This window comes from Phaethon lepturus, unplaced genomic scaffold (genome assembly GCF_000687285.1).
Source record: "Phaethon lepturus isolate BGI_N335 unplaced genomic scaffold, ASM68728v1 scaffold56700, whole genome shotgun sequence".
NCBI classification, from domain to species: domain Eukaryota; kingdom Metazoa; phylum Chordata; class Aves; order Phaethontiformes; family Phaethontidae; genus Phaethon; species Phaethon lepturus.
In genome coordinates, this window is record NW_010513705.1 from 2,406 (window position 1) to 15,521 (window position 13,116).

General features: G+C 38.2%; 1 protein-coding gene across 1 annotated transcript; it reads right to left on the reverse strand.

Annotated features, from left to right (window-relative positions):
* Positions 1 to 808: 808 nt before the first annotated feature.
* Positions 809 to 12,686, reverse strand: LOC104623544 (protoheme IX farnesyltransferase, mitochondrial-like; the record flags this gene model as incomplete). The annotated part of the gene is made up of 3 exons (XM_010290674.1): positions 809 to 933; positions 10,583 to 10,907; positions 12,562 to 12,686. Coding segments are annotated over 3 exons (575 nt in total), but the record flags the coding sequence as incomplete, so codon positions are not given.
* Between the last annotated feature and the right edge of the window lie 430 nt (positions 12,687 to 13,116).

Consider the following 13,116-nt stretch of genomic DNA (forward strand, 5'->3'; position numbering starts at 1 on the left):
ACCATAAAGTGCCATCAAAGGTGGCACTGCCACTGCCACTTCTTTTTCCAGACCATATTTACAACTGAAAATGACCATAGCTACTACACTTTGTAACTCCGTTCAACACCACAAGCGCTGTTACCTGTTCACTAATTAGGCTCTCCTTTGGGACTTAGGAAGAGCCAAACAGCAACTTTGCTTCACAGCTGGATTGCAGGGGAGCTGAAAGATCAGCATCAAGCTCCACAGGCATATTCACACATGCAAGGAAGTTCAAGTTCAGGCACCTGGAACATCTCCGGCATGAAACATCTACAACATGATGGGGATTTTCAGTACGTTTTTTAGATGTGCAGGAGATATCCTGATCCCAGCCTGAAGAGAAGCACACAAACCCCACCGAAGTTGCACTACAGACATTTAGAAGGGTGCTCCAAGCCATTCTTTAGCCAGATCCAACAGGGTCATACAATAATGTAAGCGAAGAGCCAGGCCCGTAAGGCTGGAGCCCCAGTGGCTATTCTTACACTCCGATTACACATTTCTTCCTATGCCATCTTCAGTGACCCAGGCTTGGTATTATCAAGATAAACATTGTAATTGGGAGGCTTAAAACCTCATCAACTCCGTTCTGAATAAACACACTGTGCCTGGCAACTATACTTTAATTCTCAGGCATATATTCCTTTGGTGTCAGTTTTAGTGGCTCGGAACTCACGCAACAGCTGAAGGCACAACACCCCCAGCCATCCATTTACACTCCTTGGCAGCATTTCAGAAGCCAGGACGACACCAGTTTGCGGTACAGATGAACAGACGGACTGACCTGATTGATGGAGTTGGCAGCACAGGACGCCAGTCCAGTTCCGAGGGAGGCAAGCAGGAAACAGGTCAGGTCAAAAGGGACCGGGGCCATGGCAAAGCCAGCAGACGTGGTGCTTACAACCAGAGCTGCAACACAAGCGAGAGCACAGTTCAAAGCATCAACAAGAAACCATCTCTTTTGTACATGCCACTAGAGTTAAGGTTTTTAAACCCTGTAAGAACCCTTGTGCAGATTAACTTTTTGCTACTTTTATGGATCAAAGCAGCTCCAGGAACTGAGTACAATTAATACTAATACTCTACACAAAGAAGACAAAGATGAGAAGAACTGTCAAGGATGAAATGAGAAACCCAAAAGCCTCAGCACATTAGTAGAAGAGGTGAGAATGAAACTTATGCCTCTGTTTTCCCTATTTTATGGATTTGCTACAGGATCTACTGCCTCACGCAACACATACATGAGATACATTTGTTCCAGTAACTCAAATGCCATTGCAAAGTCTAAAGTGGAAGAAAAACAGTAAAAAAAACCCTGAACTAAGAGATATGCATTATATCAAAATATAGCAGCAACTTAAGCAGTGCAGAGTGTCGAAAAGACTGAGGGCATGTAGGTTATAGCTGGTGAAGTCAGTAACTTCACTGCACAAGTATTTGCCCACCCTGTTCCCATTTGACATGCCCACTTCAGGGAAAAGGTACAATCATGTCACCACATGGACCTAGCAACTTTTAAAGGCCTCAAAATTTGAGTGGATTAATAAAAATCCATTTCAGATTTGTCATCCAAAATTATAACTTTAGTACAGTACTGCAAATGACATCCTTAAAATGAAAGTTACCCAAGTCTCAATCATAATATTATAATTACCCAAATAACAGGTCTTATGAACCTCACTTTTGGCAAGAAATAATATTCTTATACTATAAAAGTCAGCACATTTACTGAATATCTTGCTCATGACCTTGAATCTTACAATCTAAAATTAACAGTTATTAAACGCAAAGTATTTAAGTAATATTTTGCATGTAATTACATGTTCCAGACCTCAGCTGGCTCAAATCAAAGAATCTAAATATTCTTATCTTCCCGATGCCTACACTCTCCTGTTTGTCTGAAGTTAAATGACAAATAAATGATCTTTGCTGGCTGAAAATACCTGGATCATCTACTAAGCAGCATTATTTGAGATAAAAAACTAAATGTCATGGCAGAACCCTGCCAGGAAGGATGCACATGCAAAGTGCTAATTTTAAGAACTGTGCCTGTATAAGAACCTTAGGATTTAATCCTAAAAAGACAGTGAAGAAAACTTGCTGCTCATCAAAATTTCCCTCGAAGTATTAAAATCCATTGGCAACTGAATATTATTATAATAATATACATAATATTATTATAAACACAAATTATTTAGCCCTGTTATGGATTCACAGGATGTTGTGCACGTGGCTTGTCGCGCAGGCTGGCTGCGAGTGCGCTGCGTCAGGGTCTCTGCCGGATACCAAGGCAAGTCCCCGGCTTTGATTCCCCAAGACAGCATCTGGCTCTCACTGCGGCCCCTTCAGCTACTTCTAAAACACAACAAATCTACAATGAGCCTTATCCCTCTGAGAAGCTGTGAAATAACGACAGGTTCTGTAACCTCACTGGAAAGGCTAACGGACATGCAGGTACTGATCACTTCTGAAAGACTGGACCCCATTTATTATATAAATACAATAGCATCTTGGTTTCAAAGCTCTTGGATCCTTCTTAGTAAAGCGCACAAAGAAAATATGAAACACATTGGTTTACAACTGATAGAGTTAAAAAACATGCTGAAAAGATGACGGCGAAACAGTGGCTTTCACATTTCTAAGAGTGATTACATTCATTCTTTTGCATAATAAATCACACGTTCACTTCCAGACAAGAATTTAATTAAAGCTTATCTTAGAGAGCACTTTACACCAATTTATTATGGGAAAACACCAACTCATTTACTGAAGAAGAAAGGTGGAGCAGATTGGCAAACAGTCAGTGTAACATTACCATTACACTGACCTCAAAGAAATTCTAATACTGTACAGCTACAGCACTAATTAAAGTCCCCATTGATTTCTCCAGATTAATTTCAGCCAGTCATCTCAGTGTGACTTATCAGGATCTCATTAAAAAAGGTTGTAGTACATCCTCTCACTTATCCCTTCGAAACAGGTATTTTTAGGTGTTTGGGCAGTGCTCTGAACACAAGGCATTCCCTGCTTGTCTCATCGCCTAGCAATTCAAATGCAACACATTAAGAGTAAATAAGAAAATGTTCCCTTTGGATTGGGAAGTTTATTTTCTTTTACTGTGGAAGCAATAATTTACTCTTCTACTTTCCTCATGGAGGAAAAGTATATTTAATTGAGATCACATCAAGGGAATGAGGTCATTGACTCTGTTTGTTTTTCAATCCCTGTTAGTTTAGTGCTTTAGGGGCCAAATTAACTTTACCTTATTGCATAATAGATGGAATTGATCCTTTCAAGATTTGTTGATGAGAGTTGGCATTATATATGCTTTTCAAAAAGAAGCCAGGATTTAAACTTATGATCTCAGCCTAAACCTAATTTTCAGTCTTTTAAACATCTTTAGCTTTAACAAAAATTAACAGGGGACATGTGTCTCCTGTTTCAATGTAAATGAAAAAGAAAATGCTAATGGATTGGTGACAACAGGAGTGAATTATAATGTTCCTAGCATAAAAACACATTCAAAAAGTCTGCAGTGTATTCTTTACATTCTTCTTCAGCTTCATTGTAACGTGATCTGCCTTCATAAATCCCTGTATTTGTATTTATAGCATGCAAATCATAGAATAGTTTGGGTTGGAAGGGACCTTTCAAGGCCATCTAGTCCAACTCCCCTGCCATGATCAGGGACATCTTCAACTAGATCAGGTTTCTCAGAGCCCCGTCCAACCTGACCTGGGATGTGTCCAGGGATGGGGCATCTCCCACCTCTCTGGGCAACCTGGGACAGGGCTTCAACACCCTCACGGTCAATAATTCCTTCCTTCTATCTAGTCTGAATCTCCCCTCGTTTAGTTTAAAACCCTTACCCCTTGTCCTATCGCTACAGGCCCTGCTAAACGGTCTGTCCCCATCTTTCTCCTCAGCCCCTCTCACCCTGGCAGCTGCAGGAAGGTCTCCCCGGAGCCTTCTCTGCTCCAGGCTGAGCCCCCCCAGCTCTCCCAGCCTGTCCTCCCAGCAGAGCTGTTCCAGCCCTCGGAGCATCGCTGGGGCCTCCTCTGGCCCCGCTCCAGCAGGTCCGTGTCTCTCCTGTGCCGAGGGCTCCAGAGCTGGACGCAGCCCTGCAGGGGGGTCTCCCCAGAGCGGGGCAGAGAATGAAATGCTATGCCATATTTTGTTTACCTCCTATTAAAAAGTAGCCAAGCCAAAATAAAAGTGTAGAAAGCAAAAGCAAACCAATTCAGCTTTAGATTTCCTTTCTACTCCTGTACTGATGATGTATCACTACATATGGAAGGACAAAGGCAAATGCATTTCGATATTAATTTAAGAAACAATTTCACTGTTCTGCTACAAGTGTTTATATACTCCTTAAAGGAAACCAGCTTTCCAAAAGCTGATGGAACTTTCCTTCCAGTTTTTTCACACTTTGGTTTCTGGAAAACTAAATGTAGCGTCAATATTAGCACTATACAACTAACCCACGTTTTCTTTATAAACTTAGATTTCTTTGGGTATAGGCATATCTAAGTTTTGTTGCAGATTACAACCTGCACGCTAAAGAAGGCCAAACTCCTGAAGCAAACTTAAATTTGGGACAATAATTTGAAAGAAGTCTTTGCCTCATATCACATATGAGTGCATATTATTCCAGTGCAATACTATTAACAGAGCAAATAATCTCTTTTTATCATTGAACAATTTTAAAATGCTTTGCAAGAAATAAACAGTAATAATCGTTTATTTTTATTTCATTAGTTTTCCTTGTAGCACTGAAAACAAATTGCCAGAAAGCTACCACTATTAAGGTTTGTTTGTTTGATAGCATAATAGTTACTGTTTTAATAATCACAAAATGAGAAGTACTTTGTCAGGCGTATGAAAAATACTTAGAACTGAGAATAAATGTAACTAGTAATAATCTAAATAATATATACCAATAAACCTTTGTCAAAGTTTCTGGCTATATTAAAGCTACCATCTAAAGAATAAATGCCGTAAGAAATCCCATTATTCCAGAATAAAGTGGAAACGTACTGGAACTCCACTAAGGCAAATGCATTTTTTCCCTAGAGCAGCTGTTACCAGGTTTTTAGCCTACGAACACAACACAGGCACCTGAATTATTGTTGCTCCATTACTAGGGGTTTGGTAACACTCGGGTCACTATGCAAATCTCAATACCCATCATCTTTGTATTACAAATACACAACAGACACAGGGATGAAGGAGGATGTTCATGATCACACTAAGTCAGTAGCAAATGGCTCAGGCTTCTGATTTCCAGTTCAATACTTTTGTGCTAGAGGATCGCTAACACACAGACACAAATTCCTATGTAGGCAATACAGCCAACAAATTCCAGCTGTTTTCTAGTAAACAAGACAAGATTATTTTCTTAAAAGGGGAAATATGAAAAAAGTCCTAGTTTAGTCTCTGAAACTGAAAATGCTCACAAATTATCCTATTTGTCCACTTTGCAAATCTTAAACATAGCTCAGTAAGTCCATGACAAAAACTATGCACAATTTTGTAGGTGGTAGTCTTTACTCCTAGGTTTTTGTCTGACATTGTCTAGCAACAACACAGAGTAATACAGATTGGAAGGGAACTCAGGCGATCACTAAATTCAACCTCCTGCTCAAAGCAGGGGCAATGCTGAAGTCGGGCCGGGTCCTTTAGGGCTTTGTCATCTCCAAGGACATCATCTCTGGGCAACTTGCTCCAAAGTTTGACTGTCCTCATGGCAAATTTTTTTTCGCCCTTATGTGAAGCCAGAACCACCCATCTCAATTCATGAAACATGTTTTTTGTGTGCAAGATTCACATATTTTAAAACAAGATTTGAAAACTAAAGCATAGATGCTTCCAAATCTGTCTTTAAAAGAATTCTGGCACCTGCTTGGAGAATGTCCACATCCTCCTTCCTGTGGAGGGAGCTACTAATGATCAGATGGCATCAAAACAGTATGTAAATCTTTACCCTAAAAACAAACTTCAAACAAATTCATGGGCCTCCTCAAAAAATTGATTATATCAGTCTTGTGATCCTGTCTATAACATGCACATTACACTTTGATGAGGAAAAAGCAAAATAAGTTTGATTCTGATCTGATCATGGTAAACCCTGGAATGACTCCATTAAAGATGACTTATTACTGCAGATTTACAGGTGTAAACACCTCAGACTGGCCTATTTTAGCTCTAAGATAGAGACCACCACAAAACCAGAGATAATGTACTCTTAACTCTTCTTACATAGTATTAACAGGATACAAGAGCTAGATACAACCAAACACCACCTCACATCCTCAATAAGAGGAGCACAGCAAAACCTAAGCTTATTTTGAGGAAGTTTCCAGATTTCTTAGCGTTTGGAGAAATAGTAACATACTTAAAGTGAAGCAAAGGAAGGTCTCCATTAGAGACACAGAGATGCTTTTCAGCAGTAAGGGCAGTAGCAAGCTGCCCAGGGAAGCTGTATATTCCCTGGTTGGTTTTAAGAATGGATAAAGCAGCATCCAGTCAGGAATGATATACCCTAAAGGTGATCCTGCCTTGGGGCAAAATAGATTAGATGACTTCCTGAAGCGTCCCTTTAGGTCCCAGCGATTCTGCATGGATACTGCACACTCCGAACCAAAGCAAGACACCAAGTGCAGAAGCTGTTCTGCTGAGATCTGAAACACATCTTCAGTAATTAGCACAGAAAAGCAATGTTCAACATGCTTTAATGGATTGACTATTAAAATGTACTTTGAAAAAAATACTACTAAAATTCTAAAACAGCTTTGAAGAGTTGGAAGGTAAAAGTGCTTTACAACGACATGCCATAAACGAATACATAGACTTCAGGGGAGAAACTGACTTTGCACATGATCTCTGGATAAGCAAACTCCAGTTAATACACAGCTGTGAATGTAAAAGAATCTTTGGACACAAATTAACATGGTTGTGAAGACAAATAAAAATGGTAACTGTAGTATATTAAAATACAGGATAAAAGAAAGGTAGATAACTGTTTGAAACATATGGGCTCTAGTATGACTTTCTGAAGGAGATCCACGTTACGGTAGCCTGAGTCAGGACTCAACTCTTCCAGGCAGAGTAGAAAGAGAGATATATGCTAAAGACACAGCCCCTTCCTCAATAGGCTTGCAAGTTAGATGAAAAATTCTACAGCTCTTCAGAAGTTAGCAGTTAAGTTTACATCTGACCCATGTTGATACATCCACTTCTCGGACAGGCGCTACATAAGGTGCTATACATCTAGCTGCTTGTCCTCACCAAAAGACCAACGTGCAAGACATCCTTTGCTACAGGAGCAACAATAGGAAAATGTTCACGAACCATAGAGAAACATCTAATGAGATTACTCAGCATTTTTCATACCGTGTCTTCATCACGCTTCCCCCAAATTAAAAACTGAAGTTTAATTTTCCTGTGTTTTTGTATATAGCTCATCTTAGCTTTCATCTGTGATCACTGGGGAAAACATTACTTAAATGTAAACCTGAAGTTAAATTTAAGGAGATGAGACAACCTGAAACTCTTAATGTGTTTGCATTATAAAATATTAGAATTTCCTCCTACTACCATACCTTCACATGTCTCTCTCCTACTTTCAGTTACACATAAACTTTATCCTAAAGTTGAAAACAATTACATTTATAATTTTGAAAACTTATCCAACAGATGTATTAGCTTCCCAAGCGCCTTGATGGTAAGATACAGCTGTTCAGACAGCAGCCAACACAGAGCACCACAGAGAAGGAAAAGCATGGAAATTGAATCCAAGAAGGTAGATTATGCGACAAGTAATTAAAAGTTCCCTAATTGTTTTCTATGGCAAAAGAATATAAACAAAAATCTTTTCCTGTTGGTATGGCAAAGCTTCTAATGGCAGAGTCACAAGAGCTGCAGTTTACATGAAGCAGGAGGGTATGGTAATAGCTAAACTCATTTCCTTTCAAAGGTGAATTACAGTTCAGAACACAAACAAACATTCTCTTTACTTCAGCAGCGGGAAAAGAAGAGGGCATAAGGAAGTCCCATTTTAGCATAATGCAGAGTTTGTTATTTTGTTATTTCATACTCTAAAAAGTATAAATAAAGAGGCTGCCAAAAAACCCACACAGGATATGAGATCTATCAGAACTTCATGGGTGAAAGGAATTGAGTTGTGTGTCATTTGTAACTTAAAAATTGACCCCGGAATTTATTTGTCTTAAAAAAAAAAAAAAAAAATCAAAGAACTACACCACCATATTCTTTACAGAATATATAATTTGTCTAAATGATTACACAAGTTGGAAAAAAAGCTAGTTCTATTTCCTTACTCCACACACTACACCAAGTATTTGTCCTGCTCCGGTCTCCTACACTATCCTATCACCAATAAAGACCAACAACAGAACTCCCCTGCTACAAATGCCTCTTCATCCAACTCATTCTTTCGCACTTTCTACTTCCAGTAAAATCTCCCCACCCCAGATCATCTTCCCCATCCAAATACATAAAGATCACAACGAGAAGAGATATTAAGGGTTTTTTCTGTATCTCTATACCTTCTCAACAGGTACAAAAGTTTACCATGCTTCCCTTGGAACAAAACCAGCACCTCTGAAAATGCAGACTCATACAAAACAACAGACAATCAAAACAAAGCAAATGAAATTCTGTAACCATTGCCTTCTGCAGGTTTCAAGAACACCCTATTTTAAAACCAGAGCGGTACTTTCTCGCCTGTCGAATCCTGCCTTTTGCAGTTAAACAAGAGCCTACTAGAAGCTGTTGAAATGTACTGTGAGGCCTCAGTCTTGCTGCCAAACAAGTATCACAAAATGATTTTCTCCAGAAAAAGACACTCTTCCATCATGATGTAATTCTTGAAACTCCCATTTTGAGGAGCACGAGTAATACTCTGATGTGGTACTAAACACTGAGATTACCCATAAGGAGCATCAGCAACAATAGTTCATTCTCTCCCTCTCCTTTTCTTTTTAAGGCAGTCACTTAATCATTGCATTGTAGCTTTTAATTTCTGGATCTATTGAGATTTTAAAAATTTCATTCTACTTCAATAACTAGCCAGCTTTCAAGTTCACATAAAAGACCACTTAAATAAAATCACCTCATTGAAAACACACCAGAAGAGTTAATTGTACATATAGCACTTAAGTTGTCTGTAGTGAGCCCAATAGAAACAAAATATTACTAAAACTGAACAGCATCGGGGAGAAAAAGGCAGGACCTGTATTATGCAGAAAGAAAGAAGAAGCAATAGTTGAGGTTGTATGTGCCACAAAGCTGTTGTATATTTGAAGTACGATAATCCTGATAATTGCTGAATGTGCCAGTAAGAGTTTTACATACCTAAATTTTAAATTACCAAGGCTAATATGTACAAGTGACATGGTAAAGTATCAAAGGACATGCTTTTCATCCCTCGAGTCTACTAACCCAGCTCTTTGCCAGCACAAAATAAACACCTGGAGTTTTTTTAAAAAAATAATGAAGAGCAGCGTTTGGACATACAGACAAGATCAGTTTTGCCAAGTCCAAAACAGGAGATGCCTCATCAACACTGAGAACTACTAGGCTTTTTATTATAGAAAAATTTAAACGGCCATTGTACACTGTACGTTTTCAGTGTTTGTTTCTCCATGGAAAAATTGTACTGACAACATATATACTGTGAGACAAAAAGTTTCAAAAAGTAAGCTGAATTCAGGATTTTTATTATAACAAATTATTATGTCAAAAACCAACAGTTTTGTTATCAAGAATTTGTTTTACCCACTAGAGAGAGCACCACAGTAGGGATTTAGGAAATTATATTTCTGTTCTTGGCCCTGGTACAGACAAGATGTAAGGCTTTGGTCAGATCATTAGAGTTTTCCTAGACATAAAACTACATATAGCACTAACTATTGGCAAAGAAGTAATTTATAGCTGTATTATTATTATTATTAGAATAAGGAAAAATGTAGTTAGGCTGCACAGCAATTCCTTAACAAACTGCTGGTTTGAAAATACAACACTGTCATTGACTAGAAAAGTAAATTATACCTTATTTTAGAAAATTTAATTGGTCGCACAAACATTTTCCTTTAAAAGATATGAAATTATTCAGATTATTTTCTATTGGTACTTTTAATACCAATTCTACAGTTAGCAGTACTAAAGTGAAAGGTAAGTAAATAATACAGAACATTGGTAAACTTAAGCAAGATGACTTTAAATACTTAATACAATGCTTGAAATTCACTTCCTAACCCAGCTTCACCATATTTTTTTGTTCTAACACTTGTTTAATATTCCCAAAAGCTAGCTGATGATATGATGCAAGCTCTTCCTCACTGTTTTTAAACAATTTTAATGGTAAAACTATTAAATGCTTCCATAAAACAATTTTTCCCTGCACACATTTGATGGAATTGACCTAGGTACTTTGCACCAGTAAAGTGGGAATTATCAAACAAAAATCTACACAGTACCAGCAACATGCTGATATCAAACAGGATGCACAGAAGTGAAAAAAAATGATCAGTAGTACCTGTAAGCTTAATTTTGGACAAGCGTGCCAAAATTCCTGGCAAATCATCCAGCTGCAGCTTCATTTCTTTCCATTGTCTGTCGTCTTTAGATTCTGCTCTTACTGGTGTGACTGAGTCTTCAATTTCTGCAGCTGACTTCGTTTCTCTCAACTCATTTCTGCTTGATGTCTCAGACAAAGGTTGATGAACAGGTGAAATTGGTCTAATCTTGTGTATCACCTTTTTTTCTTGATCCAATTGCTGAAGCTCACGGAAAGGAGATGCAACTGAATCTGACTTAGGTTTTGCTTGTTGGCTGAGGTCTTTGTTGTGTTGCGTTACATACTAAATAGAATGAGAAATGTTAAGATGAACAGTCAAGAAGATATTTCTGTCCATTTCAGGTTATTAACAACATCAGTTGTATTGCTATATTATTCTTATCCTTAAGAGAATGTTTTCCTATGATGACATGACTGAGTTAACCTGAATTTCAAATGCTTATTTCAATGCGAAAAAGTTTCTTAAGTTGGACAAGATATTACAAAGGCAGCTTTTCATTTCACAACTGCATCAATAATGTTTATTTAAGCTCAAGGAATTGCTTCTGCATAAAACTATTTCCTCCCTTATAGTTTCAACAGCAAACTCTACTTACGTTCAAAACTACCAGATGATATAGTTTGATTTACAACCAATCAATTCACCTTTAAACAAAGGGATACACACATGCCCATAACAACCACAATCTCCAAATATAAGCACTAAACTTTCTGTATCTTTAAGATATAAAAAAAAATCAGAAAAATTCCAGAAAATACAATCTACCTCCTATGATATAAAATCATCTCCCATATTAGGCTATTACTGTTTATTACAAACTTTATGCTAATTTATTAGACTTATCAATTTTCAACAGGAGTTCATATGAACACACATTGAAAGGAAAGCTAGGAGACAGTCATTTCCTCTCTTTTAGAACTCTTACAGAATAAGAAAAAGAGCATTTAACTTCTCCTATTTTTCTATTTTATTTTCTAAAATATTCTATATATTTCAAGCACAAGAGACAGGCATAAAAAGACTGAGCTTTTAACTAATCATTTGCACAATAATTATAATGAGAAAGAGGGATCTGAAACTTTTCAACTCTAAATAAGTGTTGTGAATACAGCTCACATCGATAGGGGGAAAAAAAAACAAACAACAACAAAACCAATTTGCAAAGTGCTAGTGATCTCCGGAAGCGTGGAAGAGACCCCCATCTCTTGCTTCACACAGGACTGAAGCTCAAAAATACCAACAGATGGACACGCTTCTTGCAGTCAAAGCAGTCATTCGCTATAAGGCTTAGTCTTATCCCTATTTTGTAGCCATAACTCCAAAGTACAATGAACAGGACACAACTCGGGGAAGAGCAAAGTAAGTCTTTTACTACCATCCTCTTACATGCGATAAAACTGTTCAAAGAAGAAGATACAATTTCAAGGGTTTGAATGATAATTACAATTTTTAATACCTAAAACTAACAGCACACAATAGACTGTAACCTATTAAGTTAACAACCTTGGGAGTTTTGATCAAATTAGCTGATTAACTCTTCAGTCAGAACACACTACCTCCACAGGTGAGTTCTGCCTGTCACTTGTACAACTGCTAGCCATACAACTGCTGATTCGCCTATTGGCATTTTAACAAATAATATTGAAAATAATTTCATTTCACATTTCTCAATGTGAGACAAGTGCTCCACTTCAAAGGCACAGAAAGCCCTCCATCAGGCAGAGGACTCGCTGTGGCAAAAGCATTGTCCTCCCTTTCCTCCAACGTCAGGTATTTCAGATACCAAGTGCTTAACTCCGATGCAATGAAGAGAAGGAGACACTTGGGATTGCCTGAGCTTGGTAGATTTATCAACTAGTATCCATTTGGACTCATCACATGGGACAAAATGAATTAAAGAGTGAAAAACCTGGAATGAACACACTCCTTGACTTACCATTCGTTTGAGAAAGTTAAAGTACTGAAACGTAATCAATCTGTCATTGGCTACGTGGCACAGATGCACAAACTGGCATGGTATCTGCCGTATTCCCATGTTCTTCAGATGCCAGACAAACAATCCTGTTTAAAGAAAACAACAGAACATAGAATTCCAGTTCCTTCTTTTCAAGCTTAAGAGACAGGCATAAAAAGAAATTTGAGTTTGCTTCTAATTCAGACTACAATGTCTACTGCCAGCTGTGACAGAAGACACGCCACCACATGGGAACCAGGGATGCTCAGGTGGGCAGAAACATGTTTGCAGGCTCCAAATGAGACAACTGAAAGTCTAAGCTTGCCCTGACGGTTTGGGGGTTTTCTTCTGAATCTCCTAGCTCCCCAGAAATGCATTTTTAGTTTCTCCTTCCATGATTATCTCTACTTATCTTGGCAAAACGGCACAAGCAGCACTGAAAGGACGCAGCTGACATAGGGCAGTACCAAAGTCAAATACATGAAGAGGACACCCCTGTGCGACACGACACCTATCTCCCTACATAGAGGAATATAT